Source organism: Zonotrichia albicollis, chromosome 1 (assembly GCF_047830755.1).
Source record: "Zonotrichia albicollis isolate bZonAlb1 chromosome 1, bZonAlb1.hap1, whole genome shotgun sequence".
Classification (NCBI taxonomy): domain Eukaryota; kingdom Metazoa; phylum Chordata; class Aves; order Passeriformes; family Passerellidae; genus Zonotrichia; species Zonotrichia albicollis.
Window position 1 is genome coordinate 133,859,088 of NC_133819.1, and position 15,775 is coordinate 133,874,862.

Consider the following 15,775-nt stretch of genomic DNA (forward strand, 5'->3'; position numbering starts at 1 on the left):
GAAAGCGGAAAGCACATGATAAATGACATAAGGGTAAAGCCATGTAAATAAAAGAGATGCTGTTGTTCAATTAAGTAGACATTATTTATGCCTGACTGTGTAGTGCATCTTGCTCAAAGGCATTTTGTATGGCTCCAATCCCCTTAAAGCCTGACACTGGAGAGTGTGTGTTTTGCTGATAAACATGAGCCCAGGAGCCAGAAAATCCAAACAAGGCAGTGAATCACTGAGCAATCACATGAAGCATCACTTTACTAGGTGCTAGTGTGGCAAGCAGGCAGCCGAACGCTAAACCAGGGACTCTGGGTGGACGATAGTGTAAATGGGGGAGATCAGAGCTCCCTCCAAGAGACCATATTTAGCTGTGGTTTTGCTGCTGCTGGTTGACTGCACAATAAGGAGAGCTGGGGAAGGGTATGACACCCAGACACCATACCCCAGCTGTGAGCCAATGTTTGGAGGAAGAGCTGGTTTAGCCACTGCCGTGTGTTTTGTGTGACATGTGTTTCAGCCCAACACTTTTCTCCTGGTGCATATGTGAGTGAAAGACCTGGTGTGGCCTGGACTGAGCCAGCCCAGGCAAACCCAGCTCTGCCTCAACCACGTGCCACCACCTTTCCTCCAGGAGTGCACCAAGGGGGGGTTGGGGTCCTGGGGACACCCACAGCCCTGCCCATGTCAGCCTTGACCCAGGAGGGGGACTCCTCCACTCAGACAACGAGTCCAAAACATTTTTTGATTATGTAAAACAGAAGGTGTTTTGCAAGCGAAGGTGAGTGAGAGAGCTCAGCAGTGCTCTCTTGCCATCCTAGGACGGCTTGTTGTGTAGATAAATGCAATCTAGGACCTGAAAGTCAAGATCTGGTCATCATGTGGAATATTTTTAAAGTAGATTTGCTTCTATTGGCAGGGCTTCCTTTGTGTTTCTGTGTGAGTATGTCTGAGTATTGATAATTATTATTGGCTGCACTCAGTGTAAGAGTCTTGGAAAGGAAGGTGAAGAAGAAATTGCATTTGGAGCAAAAGACCTTTTCCTGCATCTCCCTTCAACAGGTCTGCGGATCAGAATAAGATCATTGTTCTGCTGAAGTTCCTAACCTATGGTTTGCTGCTGCAGCAGTTGCCTATTGTTAAATTACTACCTTCGCTTAGTGATATAAAATCAAGGTGTAAAACTCTGTGAATCCTGTAGCTGCAAAGGACATAGTGGCTCCTGAACCTGATTGCACTGAGGACTGTGGCATACTACAAGGATCCCAGCTACAAAAATATCTTCTGTGCTGGTGCCATTCATCTAAAGGTTTTTTTAGCTCAGTATTTGAAGAACATTTATGGCTAGCTCACATTCAACTATTGTTACTATATTACGATTTTTTAAAATTTGCATTAAAAAGCACATTTATTTATGTCATATATGACTTGATCCCATTCCCTGGACAATTATTGGCAGAATTCATTGATGTCATTGAGTGCAAGACTGGGAAAAAGGCAGTTCTTTAGCTAAGTAACTCTTACTGAAATAATCCAGTTCTGCCATTTACTGTTTATCATTGCTCTTTTTTCTCCCCTCAAAGCTGACAGTTCTTTTCATTTCTTTTCAGTTAACTAGACTAAAATGTAACTTGTATTTTATTATGAACTGAGCTGCATTGTTTCCCCTGGCTGCTCATTTCTCATTTTCTGCTGAGTCTTCCACTGTGCTGGCTTAATGCATTAATGAGGAACATACCTTTGGACACTGGTTATAGCCAACAAAGCTCTGCAGTGCACAGATATAGAACATCAGAATCCAGATTATCTGCAAGTAATAGACTAATAAGAGGTTCTCCAATGAGTCAGCTGATTAAAGGCAATTCTATTCCCTGAGAACTTTAATGCTGGCTTTTACAGCTAATTTGTGCAGATCAGTGCTTCTTCCCTATCCTTGTGCCCATCACCAAAGGGCCATGTTCCACTTTTAGTGCTCAGTTAAAGAATTGTAAAAGTGCTGCTGTGATGTGGAAGGAAAGGAGCTAGTGGAACAAATCCAGTACTCCCTGCAGGCAACTCTAGGAGCAGGGCCTACCAAATCTACTCCACTGAAAAGAGCAATTTTTTAGATTGGATGCTGGCACTTCCAGGTGCTTCTGATTGTGTCCCTTAAAATGAATCAATGTTTTATTATTCCTTAATTTCTCAGTGTCTTTCTCTGCCCTGTCCCCCTCTTAAAACCCTCATGCCTAATTTACTTAAGGCATATAATCTTTCACTTCCCTACCTCATACATCCCAGTCTCAGAGTGTTTGATCCCTTGTGCCTTTTCAGTCAGTATGGAACTTCACACTGAGTCCTTGGATGTGAATTGGGATCAGCAAAGGCAAAGCTGTGGACATAAGTTGGGGTAAGTAATCCAATGGTCCCACTGCTGTGGGCCCAGTGCTGCCTCATCCCACATCTATTTTTGCTTTTTGCACTACATTTGCTCACCAACCTGCCTGTGGCTGCCTGTGCAGTAGGAATGAATGGTGACAATGGAGCAGCTTCTCTAGGGAGGCCATGCAGTGACTGTGGGGACTCCCAGTGTGTCCAGCACTATCCAGCCCAGCACCCAAATTAATTTCTATCCATTTCTGTTTTTGGTAGGGCTGAGAATAGCCAGGGGCCTGCCAGCATTGCCAGATGCGAGAAGCAGAGCAAAATGTGAAATGCCACAATGGTCTGGAGGAGAGGCAGATCTCATTCACTGCCTGTGCAGACAACTCACTGCTGGGAACAAAGTCTGCTCAGTCAGGCCTTCTGAGGGGAAAGACGAAGGTGAACTTCTCTGCTGGATGTATGGAGAGAAAGTGCACTTTCAAACATGCTGCATTCAGTTTTCATTGAATGAAATCTAAATTTTGTTTTTCCTGCTTTTTTTAAAAATTTTTTTCCTCTCGTGAATTTCCCTCCCACTCTGAGATGGTTTATGTCCTCTCTGTGGACAACTCTTACACCAGAAGGTTTGAGAAACTACTACTTTGTCATCATATACATAAATTCAAACTGGCTAATTAAGTGTCAGCTAAAAAGCACTTATTTTATATCCAATGGAAAATTTCTGCCTAATTGCTCTGAGCATCACTGGTCTAATTGTAATTGGCTGGGGAAGGATTGCAGAGCTGCTACTCTGCAATGTTTACTTCATCCTGGCTGCAGGGAGAATTCCTTTAAGATGTGATTAATGACACAGAGAGTGGATAAGATGGAAGAAAAACAATGTCCCTGATTTTGGTATTGCACCAGGCAGTTACGTTCAAGCACTCGTGCACTTTGCGACAGCGCTGGCCTCATGGTTTGTCTCTTCTCGTGCCTGAGTCCGGGGCAGGCACGGGACTTGCAGGAGTGTTGACCAGCAAAGAGTGCAAAAGGGCAGAACAGACCAGGACTGCAATCTGTGGGATTGTTTTTGTCCCTGAGAAGGACTCAGTTCATATATTTCAGTAATCAACCTGCTGTTATCCCTTGTAAGTAAGTATGCGGAGGCTTAAAAGGCTGCATCTCTCCCCAGCTTCTAAAACAGTTAAGAAAGTGTTTCCCCCACAGACAGAGTGAGTGAAGTTCATGAGTGCTGGTGGCAATCCCTGAGGAGCAGCAACGCCACATCCTGTGGGTGTGTAGTGCAGAATGGGACCTGGAGAGTGAATTGTCCAGGTGGAAAACCAGAGTAGGCTCAGAAGAGCCAGTACAAAGGAAAACACACGTGCAAGTTCCCCAAGTACAAGTGCTTCATGCCATGGTGGGACAACTGTTCTGGATGGCTTTAGGGAAGAGATACATTGTGTGGTTCTGGAGAGATGTGTTTTCTTTGTCTGTCTTGAATTTTAGGCAGAGGATATGAAAGATGACATCTAGCAATTCCTAATCTAACAGTAACTACAACTAAACACAAAGGCTTTTCTGAATTTGGTATATTTCTTCTGTCTGTACTTTTTGCTGTGATATATGTTAAACATTTGGGTGAGACATTAGAGCCTGCAGCTCTGCTGCAATCACTCTGGCCATAAATCTCTCCAGTCCTGCAGTGGACAGGTTTTGCTTTTTTACTCAGCAGTGACAAATTACAGACAACTTGCACAGAGCTATGCAAACCATAGTACTCCACTCACCTTCATGCTTTCCAGCATGTTTCAAAAAAACGATCAACTACAGTTGGGTATGCCAACAGGAAAGGTATTTTTGCAAAGTAGTGCCCATGCCACAAACCTTCCTGGACAGAGATGTAGTTACATTTTGTGCAGTAAGTGTTACAAGCCCCTCTGTACAACCTACACAGAGGGATGGCACGTTGTGCTCTTTGGGATTTTCACTCAGCAGCAGAGGCCCAGAGCCTGATGAGCAGGAGACAGGTGAGGTGAAGATGCAGGACCTGGGGCCAGTTTAGCTGCTACCAAGCACTGAAATACATGTGAAGGAAAATCAAGGCATATTTTTGCTCAATTCTACCCTCAGTGGATCTGCATAATTTTCATGTATATTGATGAGTACCTATTAGTTTGTAAAAAGCTCTAGGCTTTTAAAACTTGAGATTGGCTCAGGAGGTCCCTGAAAACCCTCATGAAAGACACAGGAATGCAATAAAGCCAAAAAGGAAGCAAAGCAAGGAGATTTCAATTGCAGTGTTAACAGGAGATGTTTCCTGCACGTGTTCCCTTCAATAAAGGTACATTGTCAGTTAAAGATTTTCTTGCCTGTAGAAAGGAAAAAAAATAAAATTCCCCTGTTTAAAGCCAAAGTTGTTCAGACCTTCTAGGATAAGAACTTGTCCTATCAGATTCAGGGACCAGGAGATTGTAAATATAAATGTAAATATAAAATGTAAATATGTAAATATGAGAGAAAGCGGTAGGACGTCATTATATTTAATCCACAGTCTGGATAACTGGGAGCTGACTACAGGGTTTGTGTATACTTATATAAAAGTTGCGGCAGCCCTAGCAAGTAGTTCTGTCACAGTTTCATACTCTTCCTTTGCTAACGAAGAAGTATGTTGTTACAAGTTTCAACAGGTTTGGATTCCTTGCCTCCTGGCAAAATTTCTTCTGCCAGTCCGCTGTGAGGCTGTAAAAATTTAAGGACCAGACCCTGGGTTTGGGGCATGTACACTATATAGTGATTGTTCCTGTACACAATGTCAACACTGTGTGACTTTGTGCAGACTTTGTGTGCTCTGATGCATCTTTGTCAACATCCAGCTGCAGTAACACTGAATTCATAGCTGGATGTCTTTTCAAGCCCTTGGTAGTAAAATATTGAAGCAGAAGTGCGAGAGAGATGGTTATGCAGTTCAGGAGACTGGGTGCAGTCACTTGGAGGCTGACAGAGAATAACAGGTTACTTAATATTGGAGCTTTAAAAACAAAGAAACAAACAAAGCTCCAACAAAGCCCCAAGAATAATATTCCTAATTCTAAAAAATTTCAAAATAACATTCAGATATTTTATTCCAGAGAAATGTTTTGTCCAGCAGGGGGTTAAAGTGTGTTTTGCAGACAGAGAACAGATACAGAATACATTTACAGAATTTCATGCATTAAATAAGCTTAGGTAAATTTTAAATCATCATTAATTTTGATAACATTTGAATTAAAAGCTCTCTGAGGCTAAATGACATCTATTATTTATTTTTGTTCCACTTTCCTGTTTTCATCATGCAAGAAACAAAAGTGTTTATTTTACTGGCAATATTAAAACAATCACATGATTTTGAGTAAGTCTTTTGAGATTGTTTTGAGAGAAGTTTTTCTCTTCTGCATGTCTGCTTTCCCCCAGCTGGGGGCTGGCTGTTGTATGGAAAGTCCAGCCACGTCACGGAAAAGCCCTGTCTCTGATCAGATGGGCTTAATATAAACCAGGTTTGCTGAGAAAGAATTAAAGAGGCAGTGGCAGAGCAGGGGAGGATTGACTTCGGCAGAGCTGCTCGGAGTGCACAGCCCAGCGAGGGAGCAGGGCAGGAACAAAGGACTGCTCTGGCTGCGGGAGCCTGGCACAAGTAAGAGTGCGTTTGGACCCACTCTTTTCCTGCGGGTGCTGCAGACCAGGCAGCTGAGTGCAGTGTGGGGTGGTAGCAAAACCAGTTTGAGCTTGGAGCACAGTGTGTGACAGGGACTCGTTTGGCTTTTTATAATGAGGGATGACAATTTGTTGGAGGCTGAATTGTAAAGTGTTTGTGTTTGTGATGGTTTTGTGAGTGACTGCTTGTTGCAGGTTGTGAGTTACTCTCTGTTGTTTGACTGAATCAGATCTGGCTTTTTTCATCTGGTCTTTTCAATGGGCATACTGCAAGGAAAAAGTGCATTTTAGAATTCAGCCACACTAAATATTTAATTTTGTTTGTGAAGAAGCCTTTGCTTGTGTATGATTTCTTCTTTAGATGTATTTCTTGCTGACAAAGTTACTGTGGCTAGGACCATGTAAATGATCTCCTTTTGTTCCAAAGTACTGCACATCACAGAGAAAGTATTGTGTATTCTGTAGGAAATTCAGGCAGTGCTTTTTCTATATATTTGTCATGGGTCCTGCTGGGAATTTATTAATAGAAATTTTCAGACAGTTTTGTGTGAAGAAGAATAGCAATTTGTACCTGTTGCTTTACTGTTCTTTTTATTGTTCGTGGCCTACAATTGAGGTTTGAAAGTGTTTGGGTGAATTTTATGGACAATTATCTTATTTACTGAAATGGAGGAGAGAGCCGAGAAACATCAGATATAGGGCAAAAAGGAAAATGTCTAAATAATGGTCACTTTGGGAGCTGGAATGCATCAAAGTAACTTTCCTAAAAATGGTAGGTATTGGCCTGTGAGAATGACATCACTCTTCTCTGCCTCCAAGCAAGGCAAAATAGAGTTTGCTGAGTAAAGTATAATTAAGAGCTATGATTATGTAAGAAGAGTGAACCTAACTAATTAATTGTGTGGTAATGAAGTTATTGATTTAATATCTATAAATTAATGAGCCTTTACTCCCAGTTGTATCTCCTGTAGAAACTATGACTTGTACCTCCTCAGAAGAGTTGTTGGATTTCACTACATTCTCCCTCTTACCAGTCAAAAAGTCACTGTCTGAGGCAGAATCATTCTTTGTTTACCTGGCCACAGACAAGACCCAAATCCACCCCATCACAGCAAGGCTTGCTTGCATGACTTTTTGTACCAGGGCTGTCTCAAGAGTGCAGCGAATGATGCCTTACTGCTTTCCCAAGAGTTTCAGCTCTTAACAGAGTCAATGAGAAAGATGCTGTGCACCAGCAGTGGGAGGCAGCTGAGACCAGAGTCCCTGTTTGTCCCCAGTGATGCCAAAAGGAGGTGAGCATTGCCTGCAGCACAGGCAGTGTCTCGGCAGGGCTGCAGCTGCTGTGTAGCACCGGTGTGCTGAGCACTGTGCCCTCCTCCTCCTCCTGGGACACAGCAATGCCTCCTTTCCAGGACTGGGATGCACCCAGCACAGCCAGGAGCCAGTGAAGGCTAAGCAAGATAGGATTTAGCATGTGAGGGTGGTATTATCCCTGGGAAACAGGCTCTGTCTCACTAGCTAATGACTAAAATACTTCTTTGTGCGTCACCAAGTCACTAGAGTGCAGAAAAACTAATTTTTTCTTTTCTCACATATTAGGTCCCTACAGAGGAGCAAGATGTGGCCCCTTGAAGCTAGTAAGAGAGCATTTTTAAATATTTTATGGGTAACATTTGTGATTTCCCTGTTTTTCACTAGGGGTTGAAAAAATGACTCTCAACAATGTTACCATGCGTCGCACCCACAACAGCAGTCTGCACCAGCAGCAGCAGCGATGGAGCATCCCTGCTGATGGGAAGAATCTGCTGGTCCAGAAAGACTCCAATGAGTACAACCCACAGAAACGATACACCATCAGCCCTGATGAATATTACAGAAGGAGCTGGTCCTCGGAGTCATCCGACTCCGTCATCTCCTCCGAGTCTGGCAGCAGCTGCTACCGCGTGGTGCTGATCGGGGAGCACGGCGTGGGCAAGTCCTCGCTGGCCAACATCTTTGCAGGGGTGCACGACAGCATTGACAGTGACTGTGAGGTGCTGGGAGGTAGGTAATTATTAGATGTTAAGTCCTGGGGTGTTGGTGTTTGCTTGCAGTCAGCTCTGCCGGTAGTAATTGGCACAGAAAAAGAGAGAGGATGTTTAATGTAAACCAGAAGTAGCAAGTGATTGGGTGTGAGTATCAAAACTGATTGAACTCAAGCACCTTCTTTAAGAAAACAAGAAAACAACAAAATAAGATGAGTAAGATAATCTCCAACAATGAGTGAAAGCCACTGAAAGAGAGCAATTCAGATTCCCACGCTAATTAATTCCAAAATACCTGTTGGAAAATCTCTCATTCCTACTGGTGATAATGCTACACAAGAGTCTGCTTCAGCTTTCATGCTGGTCCAACATTTGTGTCACCACTGCCATCAATGGGCTGACTCCAGCTTTCCTTGTGGGAGAGAAAGAAACTGAAGGTCCTCATGATTTACAAGAATTAAATACTTTAAAATCATATATAAAGAAAAAGTCACTTCCAAAGTATTTGCCATTAGAAGTCATCTCAGCCTTTCTGTATAAACACATTGCTTTAGTGCAGGCTGTATGGACTTTGAGTAAAATACATGAAATTTTGAGTAAAAACCTTGTTTCATGTTATTTGCACTGTATGGGCTCCTCCAGGAGGAAAAAAGATATAGGTCCTTCAACAGAGTAGGAAAAGTCCTGTTGCCCATTGGGGGAAAGACACAAGCTGTAGGGTTCTCTTTGATGCTTGCCCCTAGTTTCCCCCCTTTGCTTTGTTTAGGATTGCAAAATGTTCTTTAATCCCAAAGATCAGACCATGCCAAAGGTGAAGCTGTAGCACCAAGTCCTGAGCTATACTGTGTGCAAGATGCTCATGTGGAAGGGCTGTGCTGCCACAGAAATCCGCTGTGTCTCCAAGGACATAGTTGCTGCTGCTTTCAGGGGACATGCAGTTTGCTGCTGGGTTTTGTTTGTCACTGTGCAGGGCTTTCTTTGTCTCTCCCTTTTGTCTCCTGCTCGTATTCCCTTGGTGTGATGGTGCCAGTGCTACTACAGAGAATTTCTGGGCTTCTCTTCCAGCCTTCAGTGGGGCATAGCCAGGACAGCTTATTTTTTGTGTGTTGAACTCTCCAGTTAGGGGAAATTTTGCCCAGGATTTAAAAAAGCCCAGTATCAGCAAGGTGTGATACACATTTTCCTTACTTGCTGTCTCAGACTGGGGACACAGAGATTTGTGCCTTTGGGGGATTTCAAATTCACTGATTTAGGTGTGCTCTGCCTTCAGCTTCTGCCATCAGCTTTTTCCATAGTTCTACCAGCTCCTCAGCCTGGAGTATCTCTGATAAAAGTTTTCCTAGTGCTAAATGACTGAAGTAGAGTAGGATCCTTGGACAAGCCATCAGGAAGTGCAGCTGATTTGCTTTGCACACCCCTGTCAGGCAGTTTTGCCTCATGTGAAGCTTTGTGGTTTTCTCTTTCCACCACACTCCCAGCAGCATTGCTTGGACTATAGCAGTGAAAGATTTTCAAGGCCAGCTCTGAAGAGATAATTGGAAGTCTTGCTGTTATCTCTTTTTATTGTCAGCTTCGAAAACAGCATGAAATGTACTAAGTGCTCACTTTCAGTGTTTTTTATATTCTATGGAAGTTCCTTAGGACAGACCATGGTGCAAATGAGTGCTGAATATGACTATTTAGGCATTTTCAAGGAGTGTGATTATGAATTTGTAGCTTTTCTATATGTAATGCAGTGCAGAAGGAGTCTTCTGGATTTTGTCCTCTAGTGTGCATGGAGCTTATTCTCGCACAGATACAAAGTCACTTGAAGGAACTATTTACTTTAGCTTTACAAACTGGAACTTTAGCTTACACACTGGAAATTTAATTACATGACAGGATAGTTTCAGGATAGCCAGCATACAGAGAAGTACAGCTGCTTTTATGGAGAAGCTTTGCTACTGAGTGTAAGATGAAGCTAACTCATGAACACAAGCCTCATACTCTTGGGACCTCAAGGGAAACCACTCCTAGTGATTTTGTCTTTTTAGTCTTGACATTTTAAGCATGGCCCCATTTGACTTCATTTTAAATGTGTAATATTTTTGGCTTATTCTTTTACTGGGATGTGGATCCCTAGCTCTGAGGAAAGGCTCTGATTACAATTTAGGGGAAAGTTCACTTCATCAGTGCCCAGCAGAAGTCTTATGAGGCACAGGTTAAACAGTACCCTATATACAAGTGTGGTTGGGACAGATCCTTTAAATGCTGCAGTACCTTAAGACTGGCTTTTTTTTTTTCCACTGGCTGCTAGTGGAAGATTAGAAATGGGTCCAAACTTCTCACTGCTCATCCTAATGTCCCCAGCTTTGGGGAAAAGAAGAAAGATTGGTATTTGAAGCAGATTTCACAGCAAGGGTTGATCAAAATTCAGAGTGGCAACAGCCCCCTAGACCTAGGCAGAACTTTGCCACATGGCATTTATAATCTAGATATGAATTTTTATGGCTGCAGTACAAAATAACTGACCTGTGGTTTTTTTGTTTTTCTGCTATTTGACATCAGAGGTGATGTGGGAAACAGTGTAATGGGAGAGAACATGCAATTGAAGTCTCAGTCTCTCTCAAACTTAACAGCTGTTGTCTCACAACACCCTGTCCTCCTCACTTGGTAGGCTGTTTGCTGTATTGCTCTCAGCTGCAGTGACTGTTCACCCGTAAATTGTCCATGCTAAAGCGAAAGCAAATATTTTCCATTACTCAGCCTTGCTGGCCTCTGCTGCTCCCATGGGGCAAATGTTCAGCCTTTGGTTATTTCTTCCACTGGTTCTATTTTCTCTCTCCCACATAAGATAAAGAGACTATCAGCCAAAATAATGAACATTTTGATCTTTCATCTATCATGGAAAGTAAGGCAACCAATAATGAACAGAGTGCAGATTCAGTGTGGATGGAAATGAGGAAAGAACTGGATGTGAGCCGGCCTAAAATTTGGCTCAATAACTCTTCCAACAAATCCCCCACATTCAACAACTTGGATTTTTTAATGTATATGATGAAACACATTAATATATCACTAACCTTTCTGCTTTTGTCTCCAGAAGACACGTATGAAAGAACCCTGATGGTGGATGGGGAAAGTGCGACTGTTATACTGCTCGACATGTGGGATAATAAGGTACTTTAATTTGTTCCAGTCAAATGCTGACAGGAAAGTGTATATGAATAACTGCTAACATAAAAAGCAAGTTTTCTTTGTGAAAGAAAATAGGTCTTTCCGTACACCAGAATCAGGGAAGATACAGGATTAACCCTACCCCACATCAAGGCAAGCATGCCTAATGGCTCTGCACTGTGAGTCTGAGAAGAGCAAGTCTTCATTTTTTTTAATGATAAAACAAAACACTCAAGCTTTCTTTCCAGACCATTTCCATTCCAGCCTAAAGCCAGCACAATAAATTATCTGGGGCAATTTTTTGCCCTCCTTTGTGGTGAAGTATTCATACCATCACCACTTTGGAATTACTCGTAGTATAACTGTGATTCAAACCATACCCATTACAGTTTACAGCAGGAATGCATTTGGATTCTCTAATGTTTTACTTTCTAAGTAAAATCTGCTCTGGGCATAATGATGTCTGACCATTTCATTTGAACAGCGGGAGGGAGAATGGATTCGAGAGCACTGCATGCAAGTGGGAGACGCCTACTTGATCGTCTACTCCATCACGGACCGGGCAAGCTTTGAGAAGGCCTCTGAGCTCAGGATACAGCTCCGCAGGGCGCGCCAGAAAGAAGATATCCCCATTATTTTGGTTGGCAACAAAAGTGACCTTGTCAGGTGCCGTGAAGTTTCAGTGGCAGGTAAGGAAATGATGAGCATAAACCCGAGATAAACATTAAAAGTCATCTAGTAGCTTTTGGACAAACTGCAGTGCTCTGGATGAGGGAGTACATTGTGATCAGGACTAGGCAATAAAAGAGTAATAAAATAAAAGAGGACTGGAACAGAGGGCAGAGGACTGGGAAGGGTCTGCCAGATCCTTAAGCCTTCCTTGGTAATACTGTTATATGTCAGATGATCCCTTTTCTTTATTTATTAAGTGCCATCATAAATGGGATTTCTTCCTTTCCAGATCTTAGTGTAAGACCACTGCAATATAGGATTTCTCTGGTAGCTGGAAATCCTTTGTATTCCCAATGCATGTTTATGCATAACAAGTTTAGCCCCCTTTATTTTGCTGCCAAAAATTCTCTTCTTTATAACCAGTTCTCTGTCCTCCCTGATGAATTAAAATTCCCTCTCCATCTTTGTTTTGCTAGTCTGGGCAGGAACTGTGCAGCCTTTTAGAAGAGGTCTCCTTATTGCCTTGCTTTGGGATGCTAAATCAGCCTTCCCTTGGCTGCACACAAATGAAGAACCACTAGGCCCATAAATAGGAATGGAGAGATTGTTGGGAGCACTGCTGCTGGCTCTCAACATCTGCAGCCAGTAAAATATCTTCTTGGAGAGTCTTCTCTGAGGCTGAGGTGGCACACTGTAGTACACAGCTGTGCATTAGATGTTCTTATCTTGGCCCATCAGAAACATGGGTTCTTCTCCTCAGCATTTTCTTCTCTCTGCAGCTGTTCTGCTCTTCCATTTCCCAGTTGAGCTAGACTTTTTTCTTTGCTTTGTGGATGTGTGCAGTTCCTCTAGCTCCTGTCACAGCTGCCCCAAGTGAAGAGCTTGAACTGAGGGGTTCATAGGCAGCCCAGGGTTGCCCTCTCATTCCTCTTTGCCCAGATTGAAAGTTCCTTAGAAAGATGGCAAGTGAATCCATGTCACTTTAATGGCCCTGGCAATGAATTCACAGCAAGCCAGAAATTGGCTTGTGTGAAAGACAGCTGTCAGGTTTAGCTTAGGCTCATGTAATTGAGAATAAGAACTATGACTTCAGTTATACCCCTAAGGCCATGGACACCCTTTGTTAAGGCTTTTGTACATGTGTCTGTTCTCACTGAAATTGCTGCAGTTCTAGGGCTGTGGTTTTCACCCATGGCCCATGAAGGAGGAAAGTGCTCTGCCTCCAGTGCTGTGCTGTATGCCTGGAGAGTGCCACCATCACCCTTCAGGGCAGCTTGAGGGAGCCTGCATTGCAGATGGCCAGGTGGTGCTGAGCCATTGCTGGCCTCTCAGCCTTCAGTGGCTCAAGTCCATCATTCTGTGCTACCTTCACAGCCAGCAATGCAGGCTGGGCTGTGCTGGGAGGGGATTTACCCCCCCATACACCCCCACTCCCTCTGGGAAGCAGCTGTGACACAGGGCAGATGGATGCTGGGCTAGCAGGCAGCACCAGGTGATTAAAGGCTTATCTGTGCCTATATCAGGCTTGAGGAATTCCCTGGTGGTTCTGACTCCCTGCACATGGCAGCTTGTCCCTGCTCTCCCTGGCCCTGTGACCCCATGTAACGTTCCCACCTTGGGATTTTGCAGAGGGGCGAGCCTGTGCCGTGGTGTTTGACTGCAAGTTCATCGAGACCTCAGCAGCTGTGCAGCACAACGTGAAGGAGCTCTTCGAGGGCATCGTGCGGCAAGTCCGGCTCCGCAGGGACAGCAAGGAAAAGAACGAGAAGCGCCTGGCGCTACAGAAGCGGAGAGAGAGCATCCCCAAGAAGGCCAGGCGGTTTTGGGGCAAAATAGTTGCCAAGAACAACAAGAACATGGCCTTCAAACTCAAGTCCAAGTCTTGCCATGACCTCTCAGTACTTTAAGAACACTGGACTCTGCCAGAGCTTGCGGCATTTTGCCGACATTATCTAACTTTGTCATAGGACAATCAATCAATCTATATTAGATTGGGCTATCAGTGACTTAGGTTCACAGCTGTGATTGTGATGATATGTGCTGGCATAAGAACAGCACAGTGCATGGAAATAGCTCTTCCCTTTTTAAAAATTTTTTCTGATTTTTTTTTTTTTTTGTCAGTAGTTTTAAAAGAAAAGCATAGACCAGAATGACCCAAAGTTATGCTGGGAGCTGTTCTGGAATACACCTGTTCTTTCTCTTCTCACCTTTGGACAATAGTGTAAGAACCTCAAACGCCATAACTTGGGAAGTGAAAACTACTGTCTTTACTCTTTCTTCTTGCTATTAATTTTTCTTTTTTAAAAATGTGTAAAGAATTGAGGAACTGACTGGAGATTGGTTCCTTGTCAGTTGTCTAGTCAGGCTTGAGCACCCACAGCTGAAAAAAAAAGCATTTTTGTAGAATAACCACAAAGACACCTGTTTGGTATTTTTTCTTTATTTTGAGGATTAGTTTCAGTGAGTTTACACATCTCTTACTTTGAAAATATTTAAAGGAAAAATCCTACAGTCAAACAAATTTTCCTCTCATGTTTTCATATTATGGGACTGTTTAAAGATCATAGTCAAATTAAAATTAAAGTGCAAATTGTATCAAAGTGCATCAAGTGCAGGATGCCAAACCTTTAAAAATCACCTGAGCTTTTTTATGCCACCACGTGGACTTCTTGTATCCATCCTTGGCCTTTCTCTATGCCAGAGCTATGCTGTATTTATTGTTGTGCAAAATAACAAGCATTTTAATGTCAAGGGGAAATGTATTTATTACCAATTTTCTTAAGATAATAATGTTAATTTTATTACTGTTTTCTATCTAATATCTTTTTTCAGATATGCAAGTTTTTAATTACATGCCTTGTAATAAAATAAATAAAATATATGACTGCCTTTGAGCCTCAGTATAAAATCCCTAAGAATGTTTTCAAGCAGAGAAAAGATTGTTCATGCTGGGCAAGTTTGCTTCTTGAGAGGTGCAGAGAGGATTCCTTACATCTCTGAGCACAGGCTGCATAGCAACCCAGCATCTCAAGGCAGGAAGCACCAGGAGCCTCAGAGACAAGTGCACAATATCCCTCACATCAAAATGGGGTTGGGGTGACAGAGTTAAAAATAAATCAATTCTAGCAAAGGTGTTTGGCTTTTAGCCTAGAAACGCTTTAGAAATGTAGATGAGTACTGTTACCCCAGTTTTGGAGATGAGGAGAAGTGAAACGGACAGAAAGCAGGTAGCTGGCATGGTGTGCCCTAATCCTCACTTGCTGTTGGGCACATTTGTGCTATTTTCCTCTTGGCTATGCTGGTCAGAGGTACAGTCATTACATTTTCTGGTGACTCAGAAAAGCCAAATCTCCAGCCTGGCAGCTCATCTTCCCAGATGATGAAGGCAAAAATGTGCAACACTAACAAGGTGGAACTTGGATTCCCCATTTTGGGCTGCACAGTTTTCTGTACCGAATGCTCTGGACAGGAATGAGCCTGCTGAGTGTTTGCCCACAATTTCCTCTGCTGAGGAGATGACTTCTAGCAGTTCTCTAGGGGTAAAACATCCCATTACAGAATGACTCAATGCTTGTGTGGTATTAAGATCTCCCTGGAAGGAAATTTCTGATCTAGAATAAAGTGTTGACAAGAACAGAAAAAAACCCTTTTGAAAGGAGCACAGACAAGATCCATATTGCTGCATTTTGGCTGAATGTTTTTGAGCAGTCAGCATGCAACCTAAGGTCAGCCCAGAGCAGTCTAGAGAATTTAGTTTTCAGAACTTTTAAACTCTCTGAACCTTTCCCCCATTCAAAAATGAAAACAAAATTGCACAAATTAAGTTTTAAGATTATATTTATGAAATGAAAATATAGCTGTAAACAAGCAGCACATTTCCTTAGTCTATTCTATAT

General features: G+C 42.8%; 1 protein-coding gene across 3 annotated transcripts; it reads left to right on the forward strand.

The window, feature by feature from the left end:
- Positions 1–5,812: 5,812 nt before the first annotated feature.
- Positions 5,813–14,761, forward strand: GEM (GTP binding protein overexpressed in skeletal muscle). Of its 3 annotated transcripts, none has more exons than XM_074555044.1 (5): positions 5,813–6,007; positions 7,726–8,070; positions 11,137–11,210; positions 11,692–11,896; positions 13,509–14,761. In XM_074555044.1, the coding sequence occupies exons 2-5, from the start codon at positions 7,737–7,739 to the stop codon at positions 13,784–13,786; spliced, it is 891 nt and encodes a 296-aa protein (XP_074411145.1). In that variant the 5' UTR covers positions 5,813–6,007; positions 7,726–7,736; the 3' UTR covers positions 13,787–14,761. The 3 variants fall into 3 exon arrangements, with proteins under 3 accessions (XP_074411145.1, XP_026653322.1, XP_005479566.1); XM_026797521.2 differs by having other exon boundaries at positions 5,816–6,013; positions 11,134–11,210; positions 13,509–14,760; XM_005479509.4 differs by having other exon boundaries at positions 5,817–6,007; positions 11,134–11,210; positions 13,509–14,759.
- Positions 14,762–15,775: the final 1,014 nt, after the last annotated feature.